This window comes from Peromyscus californicus, unplaced genomic scaffold (genome assembly GCF_007827085.1).
Source record: "Peromyscus californicus insignis strain IS unplaced genomic scaffold, ASM782708v3 Scaffold_21__1_contigs__length_65335640, whole genome shotgun sequence".
Taxonomy (NCBI): domain Eukaryota; kingdom Metazoa; phylum Chordata; class Mammalia; order Rodentia; family Cricetidae; genus Peromyscus; species Peromyscus californicus.
In genome coordinates, this window is record NW_026294514.1 from 44380037 (window position 1) to 44397862 (window position 17826).

At 38.6% G+C, this 17826-nt stretch overlaps 1 protein-coding gene across 2 annotated transcripts in view; it reads left to right on the plus strand.

Moving 5' to 3' along the window:
* Tmem232 (transmembrane protein 232) overlaps window positions 1-17826 on the plus strand; it is a 277182-nt gene that overhangs the window by 147731 nt on the left and 111625 nt on the right. For both annotated transcript variants that reach the window (XM_052750220.1, XM_052750222.1), the window contains exon 12: window positions 7038-7285. In XM_052750220.1, coding sequence (XP_052606180.1) covers window positions 7038-7285 — 248 coding nt within the window. The remainder of the gene's footprint in view (window positions 1-7037; window positions 7286-17826) is intronic.

Genomic DNA, 17826 nt, shown 5'->3' on the forward strand with positions numbered 1-17826 from the left:
TGCTCCGTCTACCTCCAGCTTCTCGGGTCCAGGAACCAAGAGAAGGTGGTGCAACTGGATCTCAGGTCTTCAGGGCCCTCTCTTGGCTCCGCCTTGTAGGTGTGACAGTTACTGAAGCCTCAATGGGGGTTGGAACTTCCAGAACAAAGCTGGAATGGCTACCCACTACACTTTAGGTTGGGGTTTTTCTTCTAGCACTTTCTATAGAGTTGGATTGGTACATAGCTACTACTTAAATTTTTTTTAAATCATGGAATGATTTTCTTTCTCCATCTATTGTGATTAAAGTTTTGCCGGGTATAGAAGTTTGAGCTGTCATCTGTGGTCTCTTGGAGTTTGTGGAACATCCGTCCAGGCCCTTCCATCTTTTACAGGTCCATTGAAAAGTCAAGTGTTATTCCAATTGGTCTGCCTATATATGTTGCTTTGTCTTTTTCCCTAGCAGCTTTTAGTAATCTTCCTTTGTTTTATAAGTTTTGTTATCATGTACTGTGAAGGATTCCTCTTCTGGTCCCATCTATTTGGTGTTCTTTGTGCTTCTTGTATCTTGATAGACACTATTCTGCTGAAAGTATTTTCTGTGCCTTTGCCCTGGGCTGCTGCTTCTTCCTCTATTTCTGTTATTCTTAGATTTTGTCTTTTCTTACTGTTCCAGAATTCCTGAATGTTTGTGCCATGATTGTTTTGCATTTAACATTTTCTTTGATCGAGGTATCCATTTCTCCATCTTGTATTCAATGACTGAGAGTCTCTCTTCCATTTCTTGTATTCTGTTTGTGAGGCTTGCCTCTGAGGTTCCTGCTCAAGCCCCTGAATTTCCATTTCCAGCTTTTCACGATTTAGTTCTGGTTTTTTATTGATTCTATTTCCACTTGTGAGTCTTGATCTATTTTATTAATTTCCTTCCACCTTTAGTGATTCCATAGACTTCATTAGTGGATTTATTCACATCCTCTTCAAGTTCCTTGAACACATTCATAGTTATTTTCAAGTACTTGTCTTGTGCTTTATCTATGTTGTAGCTTCAGGGCCTACTGTAGTAGGGTTGCTGGGTTCTGGTGGATTCATATTGTTCTGGCTGTTACTGATTGTACTTTTAACCTGGCATCTAGGCATCTGAGTTCAGGATGATATAATTGTAGGTGTTGATATCTGGTTTTGTCTTTGTTGGGTAGGTGTTCTGTGCCTTGATTTGTGTTGCCCTCTCTGGATCTTAGGAGAGTGTGGTGCGTGTGATTGCCTGGCAGGAAGTGCTTCTGAGTCCCTGCCAGGTGTGGCCACTAGGGGGTCCCTGGTAGGACCTATTTCTAGGTGTTAGGAACTGACACAGTGGAATGGGGGATGAGCTAGAAAGGGGAGGTGTACTGAGAGGGTCCACAGGAAGGAGGAAAGTTGGGTCTCAGAAGGATCTGTGGATTTCCCAGGGAGTGGAGTCAGAGAGGGTGGACAGGCCCCTGCAGATGGTCTGCTCCAGGGCTGGGGATGATAGTGGGGAATGGCAATGGAGGACAGGAAGGAGAATCTCAGGCTGGTGTGGCCAGCAGGTTCTCAGGTAGAGAGTGCCTCATTGTTTTCTTACAACTGAATAGTATCCACAGTGTGTATGTACCACATTTTCATTATCCATTCATTGGTTGTAGGACATTTATATTGTTTCCATTTCTTGGCTATTGTGAATAGAGCAGCCATGAATATGAATGAACAAGGACCTGTGGAATATGATGTTGAGTCCTTTGGGCATATGGCAAAGAGTGGTATAGTAGGTTCATAGGGGAGATTTATTTTAAGCATTCTGTTAATTCTCCACACTGATTTCCTTAGTGGCTGGAGATCATTCCTCTGTCAGGTGTAGAGCTGGCAAAGATTCTCGCCCATTCTGTGGGCTTCCTCTCACTGATTTTATTGTTTCTTTAGTTGTGCAAAAGCTTTTTAGTTTTTATGAAGTCCTGCTTGTCAAATGTTGTCCTTAATTCAGGGACAAATGGAGTCTAATTCAGAAAGTCCTTTCCTACAACTGTATCTTGGAGGGTCTTGCCTATGTTTTCTTCTAGCAGTTTCAGTCTTAGGTCTTTGATCAACGTGGAACACCTTGTTTCCATTACTATGTCTCTATGGTATATCCTAAGATCTTGGATGGTAATCCCTTCATCATTGCTCTGGTTTGTTTTGGTTCTATGGAGTCTTTTGTGATTTCACATGAATTTTAGGATTTTTTTTCTATTTATGTGATGCATGAGATGGGGATTTCAATCGGGATTGCATTGAATCTGTAAATAACTTTGGTAAAATGATTATTTTAAACAATATTAATTCCATCAATCCATGAACATGGGCTCTCATTCCAATGTCTAGTGTTTTTTTTTCTGTCTTTTTATTCAGAAGTTTAAAGTTTTCATTGTAGAGGTTCTTCATTTTCTTGGTTAGATTTATTTTTATATATTTTATTTTCTTTGAGGCCATTGTGACTGGGAGTATGTCCATAATCTTCTCCTCTGTGTATTTGTTGGTATATAGAAAAGCTCTTGATTTACACAAGTTAATTTTGTATTTATTCATCATTTCTACAAGTTTTCTGATATAGAATTTTTGGGATCTCTAATGTATAAATCATGTCATTGGATAGGCATTTTGATGGCTGTTCTTGGTTGTCAACTTGACCACATTTGGAATTAGCTAAAAACCCAAGCAACTGGGCACACCTGGGAGGGATATTTCTTTATTGGATCATTTGAGGTGAGAGGACCCACCTTAAATCTGGGCCACATTTTCCAGTGTTTGTTTATATAAAGGAGATGGAAAAAAGAAGGTTTTGCTTTTTGCCTGCTTGGTCTCAGCCTTAATTTTTTTTTTTTTTTTGCATAGTCATGGAAACTCAGTGGACTAGTCACTGGAGAAGAGGTGCCACGTCTGACTGGGTAGAAAGGATGGAAACAGCAGAAGAAACCTGTGGGTAGTGGCAGGTAGGGTCCAAAGGATGAGTCCTGGCAGAAGCATAGATGGTGGCTGCAGTACACGTAGGCATGGTGAGACTATACAGAGGCACTTTATGTGGTACCTGAGTTAGATGTGGCAGGTTGGAGAGAAGGCATGGATGACGAGGTCAAAGACAGTCACCAGGCTAGACCCTAGAGAAGAAGGTAGGAAGTCTATTTGGGTGGAGGGGTTTTATAAATAAGGAAAAGTATTTGTTTGATTGAGATATGAGGAGTCCTTGATCATCAATGAAGGGTGGGATTTTCCTGAGCTTCTGACAAGGGTACCAGAGGAAAGATGAAGGAATGCCTTCATCTTGATAAGGCTGCTGACATCTTAATCTATATCCAGTCCTACCATGAATAGAGGAAAGTGAGGGACAGTCAAATGAGACATGATGAAACAGCATCAAAACTGTAGGTTTAGAGTAATGCAGCCTTCTATAACAATGTGTTTTTCCATACATGATGTTATGAGAAGACATTCTTTTTGCTGGTCTGGATACTAGTTCATTCCTTTATTCATTTATTCTATCCTAGTAGTTTGTATGCTCATGGTAAAGTCTTACATGTGTGCTCTAGTGTATGTTACTATATACTTTAAAGTGTCTTTTCTAATGAGAATTAAGACAGGTGGTAAGTTGAAGACACAGTCCAGGTGTGACTGACATCTTACAGAGGAAGCCTTAGACTCCGAAGTGTTAAATAATGACCTGAACATCACTGTTGGTGTCTCTTTTGCATGGGTCTGTTGAAGAAAAAAGGGTCTCTCAAAGATGAATTTTAGGCTCTCTGCAGCAGGGAGGTCCAGCCTTGGATGGATAGAATGCTCGTGGCTTTGGAAAACACTCTTTTTATTGTTTCACACACACACACACACACACACACACACACACACACACACACACACACACCAAAAAAACAAAACAAAACAAAAACAAAAACAAAAAACAAAAAACAAAACAAAACAAAAACAAAAAAAAAACCACCTTTAGCAAACCAATTTCCATATGCCAAAACCTCTTATCTGGAGTTGTTTGAAGGAACCATTTGCCTAAGCAGTTCTCAGTCAAGAGACCTCCTGTTTGCCAGATCCTCTCATGACTAAGTTTTGCAAAGGCTCTGGAATCCTTCAGAAAAAACTCAGATAAGAATCACCGACTAAACAAAATGTAGTTCAAAGCTTAGGTGCTAGTACTCTGGAATTCAAGCTAGATGCAACGGCCCTGTGGAATCTTGTGTTTCACATCACAGCAGCTACTGTGTGTCAGATGCAGTTTGACTTCCTGTCTCAGACTGCATGCTCTGTCCAGGATTTCCCGTTAGTAGGCAGCCGATTCAGCTCAGCTGTAAATAGTCTGAACATAACTGTATACTGATTACAGTATCTAGATATAATTGGACTTAAATGCTTTAAGAGTGGATATATTTTAATGAGAACTTTAATGATAAAGTTCTTTTTTTCCTGAAACAGCACAATAAGATTCCCTGCTTTGATGATGTCACTTATTAACATTTCATTTCATTTTTTTTTTTTTTTTGCTTCTTTTCAAGATAGGGTTTCTCTGTGTAGTTTTTGGTACCTGTCCTGGATCTCACTTTGTAGACCAGGCTGTCCTTGAACTCACAGATATCTGCCTGGCTCTGCCTCCCGAGTGCTGGGATTAAAGACACACGCCACCACCGCCTGGCTTAATTTCATTTTTTAGTTGGTAAAATTGAATATACTTTTAAGTAAAATACAGTTCATTGAAATTTATATATACTGTGGAATAACTAAATCAAGCCAACTAACATGCCTCCCGTGGTTAACATTTTGGTTGCAGACCACTTAAAATCTCCTCTCAGCATTTTTTAACAAAATATGACACAATTATCAACTGTAATTACCATGCCGCAAATAGATCTTTTGAGGTTACTCTTCCTTTACAACCAAAATTTCCTGTTCTTTTTTTAAACACACAAAGCATATTTATTTATGCTCACATATACATGAAATAAAATCTTAGATCAGCAATTCAATATGTTCATAATAGTTCATTTGTACAGTAGACTTGTGGGAGTTTTTAAATTTAAACTTCAAAAATATTTTTGTAGATTTTTTCCTTTGGCAATTTCATATATGTACATGACACATTCAGGCTGTTCTCAATCATACGCTCTTTTATTTCCCTCCTATGTCCAGCAACTCCCCATCCATCACAGACTAATGACACACCAGTCTTGTGCAGGTCTATGCAGGCAACGAAAACTGTAAGATCGTTATTGTGATGGCTGTGTCATGCTGAGTACATAGTAGTTTGTGGATCCTTCCCTTAGCTTTTAACTCTTAAATTCTTTCTGCCCTCTCTTTCACAATGTTCCCTGACCCGTCAAGAAGATGATCCAAATGGCCTTTTCAGGGCTGGGCTCTCAACTGTCATGTATTCTCAACACTTGAATATCCAGGAGTCCCTGTATTCACCGCAGTTCATTACAAAGGGAAAATTATTTTTTGCGTGGGTCCTGGGGATTAAAAATCAGTCCTCATGCTTGCTAGGGAGGTACTCTCTTGACAAAAGTGTCTGCTCAGCTCAACCACCCCTATAAACGTTATAACAGGCACTCCAGGCATCTAAAATGGTAAAGAGCTCTGCGAAGACCAGCACTATTAAATAAAAATTTAAACTACATAAAAATAAACAGCACCCAACTTATAATATGAACACCTGCAAAATATAAAACATGTGAGATTTTACTAAATCTCTATTTGCTATTACTGAGTCAAGCCAAAGAAAATAAGCCTCTGAATATTTCAAAAGTATTTAGAGTTAGTCTTAGTATTGAATATATATATTGGTGATTTCAAACAATATCTCGTTTTGAAAAGAATTCCTGAAATGTTTCAGAATTTTCCCACTGTGTCATGGTTTCGGCATACAACATTGATTAGAATCTACATTCTTTGAAATATAACATGATACCTGATTAATATGCATAGTTGTCTTAGTTGGGGTTTCTATTGCTTCAATGAAACACTGGGACCAAAAAGCAAGTTGGGGAGGAAAGGGTTTATTCTGATTACGCATCTGTATCACTGTTCATCTCTGAAGGAAGTCAGGACAGGAACTCAAACAGGGCAGGAACCTGGAGGCAGAAGCTGATGCAGAGGCCATGGAGGGGTGCTGCTTACTGACTTGCTCCTCATGACTTGCTCAGCCTGCTTTCTTATAGAACCTAGGACCACCAGGCTAGGGATGGCCTTAAGAAAATGCTCTACAGGCTTGCCTACAGCCATATGTTGTGAAGGAATTTGTTAGTTGAGGTTCCCTGCTCTCAGATGGCGACAGTTTGTGTCAAGTTGACATAAATGTAGCCAGCACAATAATTTTCATGTTTTGTGCATCTGTGAAGTAAAATAAAAAATGATGAATAAAAATCCTAAAACATTTTCAACTGTAGCTAAATGCAAAGCTGTTGTTTCTACATTTCTTTTGATTTAAAAATCCATTCTATAGAAATGTTTTATTCACTTTACTGGGGTTTTAAGGTACAAGCAGAGTAAAGAAAATTTCATTAAAAACTTCAAGTGTTTGTGCTTATGGAACTCTTGTATGTCAACTGCATCATATTTAAAATGTTAATTTTATCATTACATTAAAAAATTACCTGTGAAGTAATATACAATTGTTCTTTTTACTTTATATTGCTTTGTTCTCTTTTTAAAAATTGGTGGAAACCTTTTTATTGCAAAGGTTATTTTTACAAAATTTTAATTACTTTATTTATTGTGTGTGTGTGTGTGTGTGTGTGTGCGCACGCAAAGGTGTGTTTGTGAAAGTCAGAGGACAGCTTGTAGAAGTCTGTTCTCTCCTTCCACTATATGGGTCCTGTGGATCAAACTCAGGTCATCAGGGTTGGAGTCAAGAACCTTTACCCATTGAGCCCTTTCACTGGCCCTATGGTTTATTTAATAGACAGAAGGCACTGTTAGTCAAAGGAAATGAGCATACTCTTTATCTTTTATTAAATTACTTAGATTTTTCTTTCAATCATATTCAGACTCCTCCTTTTTCCTTTCAACAGGCTGAATTAAACGACCCCATTGACCCTTTTACGAGGTACAGCACAAAAGTCGCACCGAACCTAGGAGAAGAAGTTTTCTCTAAGTACATTGGGTGGAGAGTCGCCAATACCCTCTCCAAGCTCTTCTTCCCCTCTCTTGATGCCTGTGACCACCCTTCAAAGGAGCCAGTGGACGTCCATCTGCAAAGAAAGCGCAGAGTCAAAACACAACAGCCTGCCAAAAAGAGAGTTCTACGTTTTGTTGTAAAGTAAGTGAACAGTGTTTTATTACTCCAACTCATGACAGCTCACAGGTATAGAAATTATAATCAGGTGGCATATTACTTAACTCAGTCTCTCCTTTTCAGTTCTTGGCACAGCCACCTTCTAAGTGTTTTATTCTGAGGAGGCTCTTAAGAAAGTTTCAGCCTTCTCAGGAATGATCTCTTCATGTTTAGAACAGATATTGGCACATAATGTAGATCCGTGTTAATATAATTCTCGTGTAAGAAGAATACAAGTAAAAAAAATCATACCCCATGTTTAAAAGTTTTAAGGCTTCATTTTTAGACATATTTGAATGTATATATATAATACATAAATATATATAATTAATGTGTATTAAATATTATTATTTAATTTATAATTATTTAATAATATAATTAATGTGTATTAAATGTAGCCTAAGAGTCTTAAACAGTAATCATTTGATAAGTTGCAAGTATAAGGATAGTTATTATGGTTTATGCTTTAAACACTTGCGAATGTCTTTGAATTTCTAATGTCTTAGGAAAGTGTAGAATTGGGATACGTTAATTTAGGTAAATAATTTTCAATATGTATTTGCCATATCTTCAGTGATAGGTATCTTCAGGGTCTTAAACTATTTATTATAAATGCACTTAGACATTTTCCCTGCTTCTACTCTTCTGATATATTAAAAAACACAAAGAATTCCATTGTGACTTTATACTATGTGCTATGATTTACATTGTTAAATATTCCTGGAAAGCTTTATTCAAGACAGGAAGATTATAGTTATTTTTGGTTGAAGAACCCAGCTCATTTAAAGAGTACACCATATTATATATTTTTGCTATTTATTTTGACAATATCACAGAGAACTCATATGTACTAATTTTTAACAAATGTTTTTTGATGTTTTAGTTTTCAGTTGAGCAGGATATTTGTAGAAGACTGATAATTGTTAGATTGAACTTTAAACTTTGATACCTTACACACCTGATTATTTTAATATTATATCTGCCATTTCATCTTCATGTTTTAGAAATCATTCTTGATGGGCTTTATTTTGGGTCATTTTCCTGTATGCTCTGAATCTTTTATTTCTAGCCTGTTCTGAACACAGCGAATAAATTTAGCTGCTCTAAATTGCTGCTGATAATTTATCTATAAATTTCAATTTAATTATGCATTTTATTCCCATTACTGCAAATGACTTTTCTTAAGTATTTATCTTTATTTATTACTTGACTAAAATATATCTGATTTCTTTTAAATGTCTACTGATTATTTAAAAAATACTGGGGCTGGAGAGATGGCTCAGAGGTTAAGAGCACTGACTGCTCTTCCAGAGGTCCTGAGTTCAATTCCCAGCAACCACATGGTGGCTCACAACCATTTGTAATGAGATCTGGCGCCCTCTTCTGTATACATAATAAATATATAAATTAAAAAAAAAAATAAAAAATACTGCCTGGCTTCTACAAATAGGAAGTATCTGAATACACATAGGATTATGGATTGAAAATTGCTTTCTTTTGTGCTCTTTAGTAATATTTGAACTTATATATATATATTTCTTTTGACAAGTTCATTGCTAAATACTTCATCTATCTTGATTTTAATATAATCTTTTCTCCATATTTAGCCTCTATAGTTGTCCCTCATGTGTGTGCCAGGCTGTGATGTTGTGCAGATTAATTGGCAGAGACTCTTAGTAAATTCCCGGAGAGATTGATTTTCTAGCTACACAGTTTTACCAAGTACCAAAGGCTGATTTTTCTTCTTAGCTTTTGTGCTTTTACCTTCTCTCCTTTCACTTACCTGGTTATTGTTTCAGCATCTCTCTGAAAATAGATTAGCATCCTGGGTGTGGACCTTTCTTTCTCCATATTTCTGCTTGCAATTGTTCTTTGTTTTAATGTTACTTGTGATGCTGGCTTTAAGACTGTGTTTTTTCACACCGATAAGTTGTGTTTGTAAAAGTCTGTTTGGCCTGTTTATTTAAGTAGCGTTGATGGGATAGAAAAGGACTGCTGCGCAAGCAGTAAGAATAAACAAAGGTATCGATCTGTCTGTCTGTCTCTGCTTACCTACCTGTCTGTCTGTCTATCTATCTATCTGTCTGTCTGTCTATCTCTATATATATCTGTCTATATCTATGTATCTAGCAGAATAGCTATTGACTAGCAAACTGTCACACAAAGAAAATGCATAATACTAAAAGGACCAACCCGTGAGAAAAGTCTAGCCATTATAAATGCATATGCACTCAATATGAGAACTTCTAAATATTTGAAGCAAATATTGATGACCCTGAAGACAGAAAAAGACAGAAACACAATAATAATAGACATTTCAATATCCAACATTCAGTAATAGAAGAATCTGATAGGTCAATATAAAAAAATTGGGTTTGAATAATAGTAGATCAAATATATTCAACTGATACATAAATAACACCACACCCAACAATAGTATAATTTAATTTCTTTTCAAGTCCCATCAAAACTTTTCTGAATTAATCATGTTAGGTCACAAATAATCCTTTAAAAATATGAGATGATTAAAAAAAAAATCCCCCCCCACCACCACCATAGTGAATCTAGAAGACAAAGTACAAGTATCTGAAATTTTCTAAAAGTTCGGGAATTGACACACTTTTGAGCAACAGCTGGGTCAAAATATAAATAAAATGGAGATTAGCACTTAGATGGAAACAAAACCCAAGTACAACATATTACAAGTTATGAATAGAGCTGGGGGAAGAGTAGTGAAGCCTCAGGGCTGGAGAGGTTGAGGAGAGGGAGGTGGGGTGTCAAGAGTAGAGAGGAGCCATAGGGACTGAGTGAGCCTGGCCTGGGGGCCAGCACGCACTTTGGTATGCCAGTAGGCACCTCAGCCATTTGTCTTCAGTTTCTTTGGCACCAGACAACAAAGAGGATGGTACATTTCTCTGTTGCTTCAGCACAGCACAGCACTCTGATTTCAGTGTGAAAATCTGGAAACATACTTGCAAGGAAAAATTGGGAGCTTCCACAACGAAGAATCATTTGCTGTGGATAATGTCTTAACAGATATTTTCCCTCTTATTTTTAGCACAAAAATCGAAGACACAATTGTGGTTTTGGCTTATAAATTATTCAAAATCTTTGTCTTTTATACATTTATAAGCACATATTTTTATTCAATGATTTATAGAATTTCTTTCTCATGTAGTTTCTCAAAAGGAAATTGATCATTTTGGTCCTATGTGTTAAACTGAGGGTGGTGGTGGTGCTTCTGAGTCATTGTTTGTATTTCTTGCTTTGTTTGCCCCTTAGCATTCTTTTTTAAATGGAAAAATATCATTATGGCTCTTTGCTGTTTCATAAAAACTGCAGGCAGTAACCAAGTATATAACCCTTCCACTTCAAAGCACAGAGTTTTCCCTTTTCTCTCTTTGTCAATAAAAGTATCTTAAGTTTACCTTAAGGCTGAACATTTATAACCCCCAAAACTAAGTTAAAAAAATAAACTTTCATTTCTTAATTTGTTTGTATCCGAGTTTCTAAAAAGCACATTTTCTCTGCTTACTTACACCTTGAATCTGAAAATTCATGATAACTTCCATATAAATAAAAGAATAGAATAGTAACTTAAAACTTTATCATTAATAATGCTTAGATGTTCAAAGCTTTGTTTGAAGACTTCATTTATCAGCAAACAGAAAGACCAAATCCACAATTGTCTAATTAAAACAAACTTTATTTAGTACTGGCCGGGACAATGGACACTGGTCAGGTTCGTACCCAGGTTTCCCAGAGAATGGCACTGTATTAGGTAAGTCAAGGTGCTTATAAAGGCAAAACCCTCAAGACTACACACTTCCCACCTTCGTCCAATCAGAAGCAAGCATACATCGTGACATACATAATTCCTGCCTACCTACGTACCTTCCACCGAGGCACCTCATGCCTGCTTGTGATCAAGCACGCTCTGTGCAGGTGGGGCAACAAACCTTGTTTACTGAAGTGAAAACATGTGGCTTTTTTTCTTACATGAACAATTGCCCTAGCATTCCAGGAAATTATCCATCCTTGGGCAAGTGGGGCTTAAGGTTAAAGGCATTTTTATTTTACAGATCTTTTAAACATAGTAATTTAAACTTAAAATGTAACTTTAGCCCTCACAATAAGACCAGCCTACTCCAGTGAATATAGATTGCCAGCTTCTGTGGTCATTTATGAAGATGTTGCACACCTTCTTGAATGGATGAATGATCAAAGGCAAACCTAATTTTTCCTTTGAAGACTCCTTCATAAAGGCATCCTGCTCCAAGGTGTCATTTAACCAATAGTGAGAAGGTAGAAAGGTAAATTCTACATTTCATCCATACTGGAGAAAATTCACTATAAAAGGGAGAGAGAGAGAAAAAAAAAAAAAGACTTACGTGAGGACCTAAAAGCCAAAGGTGAGCAAAAAGAGTATCACGTCCTCTTCTTGTCCCACCGATAAGGTTGTGGAGTTCTACAAGAGCAGTTGGCTGTATCTGGGCTTGGATTTCAAGAAGAAATATGGCCTCACTACTGTTCCAGTTTCCGGTAAACATGAAAACCATTTTTTTTGGGGGGGGTTCATAAATAAATAATTTTCTTAGTTTCTAAATCACTGTATGGTCAAGGCTGGTCTCAACCGCCTAAGCTAACATCATCTCTTCCCTCCACTGTCTGGTGGTGGGATTACAGATGTGTTACCCAGCCAGCTGCCAAACCATCTGAAGTTTGGTATCAGCTGCATAAAGGATGTTGGAAATGCCAGAAACTCAGAATCTGGAGCCATTGAGACATGCCCTTTTCCATGGTAAAAGGTGGCCATGGACACTTTTGGGAAATTAAGTTTAGAGGAACCTTCACCAAGGAAGAGACCCTTAAGTCTTCTTTAGTTCTTGACAGCCAGCTGCCAGATGATCAAAGATGAATTCTGTTTCCCACCGGACACTAGTGGCTTCCACTAGAAAACCGCCATGTTAAGCATTCCCTTGGGTGTGTTTTCCTCTAACAAGGACAGTGAGGCTTAGAAATCTGATTTGTTCAGAGACCAGGCTGATGTCCATGGTCTGTACAGCTGGAAAGCCTGTGAAGTTCATGATCCATGCTGCCTCAGGCAGCTATGAACAAGCAAGCTTCTTTTTGTGGTAGTATCAATGACTACAGACTCATAACTGAGAATGAGCGACATTGAAGGCTTCTGTGAATTCCCCCTCCCCCCAAAAGAAAACAATTCAAATAGGAGGCCATTGAAGAGAGTCCTTAAAAATTGTGTGGCCTACCCTCATAATCAGATTGGTGAATACCCTAACTGTCATCATAGAGCCTTCATCCAGTAACTGATGGAAGCAGATGCAGAGATCCACAACCATGCACCAGGCTGAGCTCCAGGAGTCCAGTCGAAGAGAGGGAAGAGCAAGGGGGGTCAAGATCATGATGGGGAAATCTGCAGAGACAACTGATCCAAGCTCAAAGGAACTCACCAACTTTAGCCTGACAACTGTGGAACCTGCATGGGACCTGACTAGACTCTCTGCATACAGGAAATAGTTGTGTAGCTGGCTCTGTTTGAGTGGCCCCTGGCTATGTGATCAGAATCTATGCCTGGTGCATGAGCCGGTTTTCTGGATCTTATCACCTATGGTCGGACACCTTGCTCACCCCTGATAAAGTGGGGAAGGGCTTGGTCCTGCCTTAACTAAATATACCAGGCTTAGCTGTCCCCCTATGGGAGAACTTATCCTGTTGGAGAAGGGGATAAGGAGTGGGGAGAAAAGTCAGGAGGGGGGAGCGGGAGGAGGGATGAGAGGGAAATCTGTGGTTGGTATGTAAAATGAATAAAAAATATAAGAATAAATAAAAATAAGCAAATGTTAAACACACACACAAATTGTGATAAAGGTGCTGCAGTATATATATATATATACATATATATGTATATATATATATATATATGTTTTAATTTGCTCTGTTGCTATGATAAAAAAAACCAACCAGCCGGGCGGCGGTGGCTCACGCCTTTAATCCCAGCACTCGGGAGGCAGAGGCAGGTGGATCTCTGTGAGTTCGAGGCCAGCCTGGACTGCCAAGTGAGTTCCAGGGAAGGCACAAAGCTACACAGAGAAACCCTGTCTTGAAAAACCAAAAAAAAAAAAAAAACCAACCGAAGCAACTTTGGAGAAGAAGGGGCTTATGTGGTTTACAGATCATACTTCATCATTAAGGGAAGTCAAGGCAGGAACCTAAAGGAAGAAACTGAAGCAATGCTGCTCACTGGCGCTCTCAGCTTATATAACCTAGGACCACTTGCCTAGGGCTAGTAACACCCACAATGGCCTAGGCCTGCCCTTATCAATCAATCAAGAAAATGTCCCATAAATATGCTCACAGCCAGCCCGATGAAGGCAGTTCCTCAATTGAGATGTTCTCTTTCTAGATAATTCTAGTTTCTGTCAAACTGACAAAAACTAACCAGCGTATACTCATATAAATTAATTTATGAATCAGGCACCATGGTAAGATATTAAAACAATAATAAAACAATTATAATGATATACTGTTATCATAATCACTTAAGAAGCTGGAGAGATGACTTGGTGTTATGATCACTTGTAGTTTCTGTAGAGGACCTGGGTTTGGATCCCAGCACCCACATAGTGGTTTACAGTCATCCCTAACTCCAGCTGTGGCATGATCTGATGCCCTCTTCTGACCTTTGTGGGTACCAGGCATGTGCATGCTGCCCATAAGTGTATGCAGACCAAACACTCATACACAGAAAAATGACACGAATATTTAAAAAGTAATAATTACATAGAACGTTGAAACCATTTGCTCCCACATTGTACTATTTCTGACAGCTTCTTTCTGATTGATGTTAGTCAGTCAGCTACCACCTTCTCTACACCTTAGGAGTTTAACTATAAAAGAGCTGTATGATCCAGTCAGGCTTGTTCTGAAGAGAAGCATGCAGGGAAAGAGCCAGACATGTTAGCTCCTTCCCATCTTATCCAGTAATTAGTAGATTTTCTTAAATAATTTATTTTCTTCACGAAGCAAAATTATACTACTAAGACTGTAATAAAGATTAAATTAAAATCATCTTATGGTTTTGCCTTTTTTTTTTTTTTAAGATACAACCTGCTAGGAACGTCCAGAGAACACAATGTGATGATGGTTTTTGTTTTTAGATATTATTTTCCTCCTGCTTCCGTCTAGTTAAAAAGCTGTGTCTGTCTAGTTTTGATCACATCATATGTACCTGTGTGTGTGTGTGTGTGTGTGTGTGTGTGTGTGTGTGTGTGTGTGTGTGTGTGTATGTGTGTGTATGCTTCAGGGCTGCATTGGGTAGGATTCTCCATAGGAACAGGACCAATAGACTACATATATATTATAAAAGGAGACTTGGTAGCATGGCTTACGTGGTAAGGGCTGGGTAGTCCAACAATGGGCATCTGTACACTGGAGAGGCAGAAAACTCGGGGTGGCGGGAAGCTGAGGCCATCAGAGGACAGAGGGAGCAGCGGGGGTGGCGGGAATGGCAGCAGCAGCAGCAAGGGATAGAGAGATGCCCTCACAAAAGCCAATGCAGACAAGCACACAGCATGACTGTGTATCTGGGTCATGCACTGAAAGGTGCATACACTCTGACAGAGGGTCTTCCACTCTCAGGGAATCCTTTCTGGAAATGTCTACAGACCCACCCAGGAGCCTTCTCTTAGTTAATCCTAGTTCCTACCAAATTAACAACCAATATTAACCACAGTGGTTATGCTGATTTATTATGGAAAAGTAAAGTAGAGACGTTGGTAATCACCATTGCTGACCACAGTTGCAGTTGTTATCTGGAAAGAAAGAAAGAGCATGCCGTGGTTCTTCAGAGAATGGACTTTTACTTCTTTATCTCCTATGAAAAATTTGAGCAATAAGAAACCAATTATTATTTTACATTAATCATGCAAAGTGCTAAAACTTCTGGAGATTTGGAGTACAAACAATTCTTCAACATACTGTTTTTTACCCCTTCTTGGATACGTTCCAGTAACTGGCATCTTGAATCGGGTCATAGTTCTATTTTTATCTTTTCACAATTTTTTTGTGGCGGCCAGTAGAGGGCACCAAATCCTCTGGAGCTGGAGCTCCAGGTGCATGTGAGCCACTCAACAGGAGTACTGAAAACTGAACCTTGGGGTATCTATAAGAGCAGCATGTGTTCTTAATCATTGAGCCATCTCTCTAGGCTATGAATGCTCTCCTTTATCTACACCTCACACACTTATCTTCTGACTTATTGCTTATAGCCACCTTCCCAGGTCTGAAGTGATAGGCCATTGTGGTTGATTGATTAGTTGATTGACTTGATTAGTGATGTTGAAGATCTTTCCATACACATGGTGGCCATTGGAATGACTTCTTAGAAAAACGTCTTTAGATTGTCTTTGCCAATAATCAAGTTATCTGTAGATTTTACTTTTTGTTTGCAGAAAGTGTTTTGTTGTTTGATTGTATGAATTCCTTACATATTTTGGATGTTAACCCTTTATTTTTTGGTTTATTTTTGAGATTATAATTTGATTACAACATTTATCTCTTCCTTTTCTTCCTCCAAGCCTCCCATAATTCCCTTCCCACTCTCCTTCAAATTCATGGCCTCTTTTTTATTAATTGTTACTTCATGCATATGTATTTGTATATATGTCTATTTTCCTAAATATAACCTGTTGAGTCCATATAATGTTACCTGTATGTGTATTTTCAAGGCTGACCTTTTGGCACTGGACAAACAATGTGGTCTGTTCTTCCCTGGGGAAGATACATCTACTGCCCCCAGCTTTCCTCCAGTCCCTATAGTCCTTTGTGTAAGGTATTAATCCTTTATTATACGTACAGCCTTCTTCCACCACACGGGTTGTGTAGCATGAATCTTAAAAGGTCTTATTAATAAAAACAAACCCAGAGCCAGGTATTGGGGTGAACGCTGGAAGATCAGGGAAGCAGAACAAGCCACAGCTAACCTCACCTCCTCCAACTTCTCAGATGATCTTGTTTCCTCAAACTGGAAGCCTCTGAGTCCTCACCTGAATGGACCTCAGCTGAACTGCTGCTCAAAAGCCTAAAAGCTTAACCAGCTCTAATTCCTGGTCCTCCCACCTTATATACCTCTCTGCTTCCTGCTAGGGTTGACTTTTTATTTTTTATTTTTTTATTTTTTTGCTGTGTAGTTTTGCAGATTGATGTAGTCTCACTTCTTTATTTTATCCTGTTGATATTTAAGAACAATGAGGTGAAATCCCGTGATTAAAACACGCTACATTTATCAATTTCTATCACTGGTCTCTCTCAGCATTACCCACAGTCTTGTCTTGAAGGTGACCCTCCCTGTCTTTGTTCCAGATACTGTTCTTCCCTGTTTCAATTGCTGGAGTAGAGCCTTGATCTCGGCAGGAACTCTTGTTTTGCATCAGTGGGACCATGCTATAGCTTTAGTTCTTACTTTTCACCACAGATGTTTGCCTTCAAAACAACCATCACCCCTTGAACTCATCATTAAAGGTGGCATGACATGTTGTAGAATTTTCAATATGACACAGCTATTCAAATGATATCAATGAGATAGAAAAAAATTTTACATTTCAAATACAGATTAACTAGGGACAGCCTGTGGGACAACAAAATTATGAGACAGAAAACAAAATCTACATGTTTTGTTTTGTGTTTCATTCTTCATTTGCTCTTTGGTCTGTCAAAGAACAGGGCAGTGTTCAGCTCACTGTGAAATGTTTTTGCAGTAGTTGACACGCATTTATTACCTGCTTGGTTAGAATGAAAGCTTGGATATGACATTAATCAAATTTTTACAATTGTTGTACCTTCTGAGCTCCCAGAAAGCAGGAAGCCAACAATTTATACAACTTGATCTTTTCTTCTTTTAAATAGTTGATAGAGTCAGATATTTGATGTGAGCATGAACTGAGTAAGCACCCGTCACCTCTCAGGGTAAATGAGGCTCCTGGCTAACCTAGATTTACCACAGAGGACACTTCCTACAGATTTAAGTGGTAAGCAGAAATCAGAACTCCCATGAGAAGTGGTATTCCTCCACAAAGCACGAACTGAAGACCTCTGTATGCAGGCATTGTGTGAGGTACCACACAATAAAGAAAGGTAAGGTACCACAGAGTAAAGACAAAGTAAGTGATAGCCAGGGGTATGTAGCATGAATCTTAAGGAGCCTTATTAATAAAATCAAACCTGAGCCAGGTACTGGGGTGAACTGGAAGATCAGAGAGACAGAACAAGCCACAGCTTCCTCACCTGGCCAACTTCTCAGCTGATCTTGTTTCCTCAGACTGGAAACCTCTGTGTCCTCATATCCGAATGGCTCTCAGCTGAACTGTGCTGCTCAAAACCTAAAAGCTTAACCAGCCAAATGCTTAATCAGCCAAATGCTTCTAGTCCATGGTCCTCACGCCTTATATATCTTTCTGCCTTCTACCATCACTCCCTGGGATTAAAGGCTCACTTCCTGGGATTAAAGG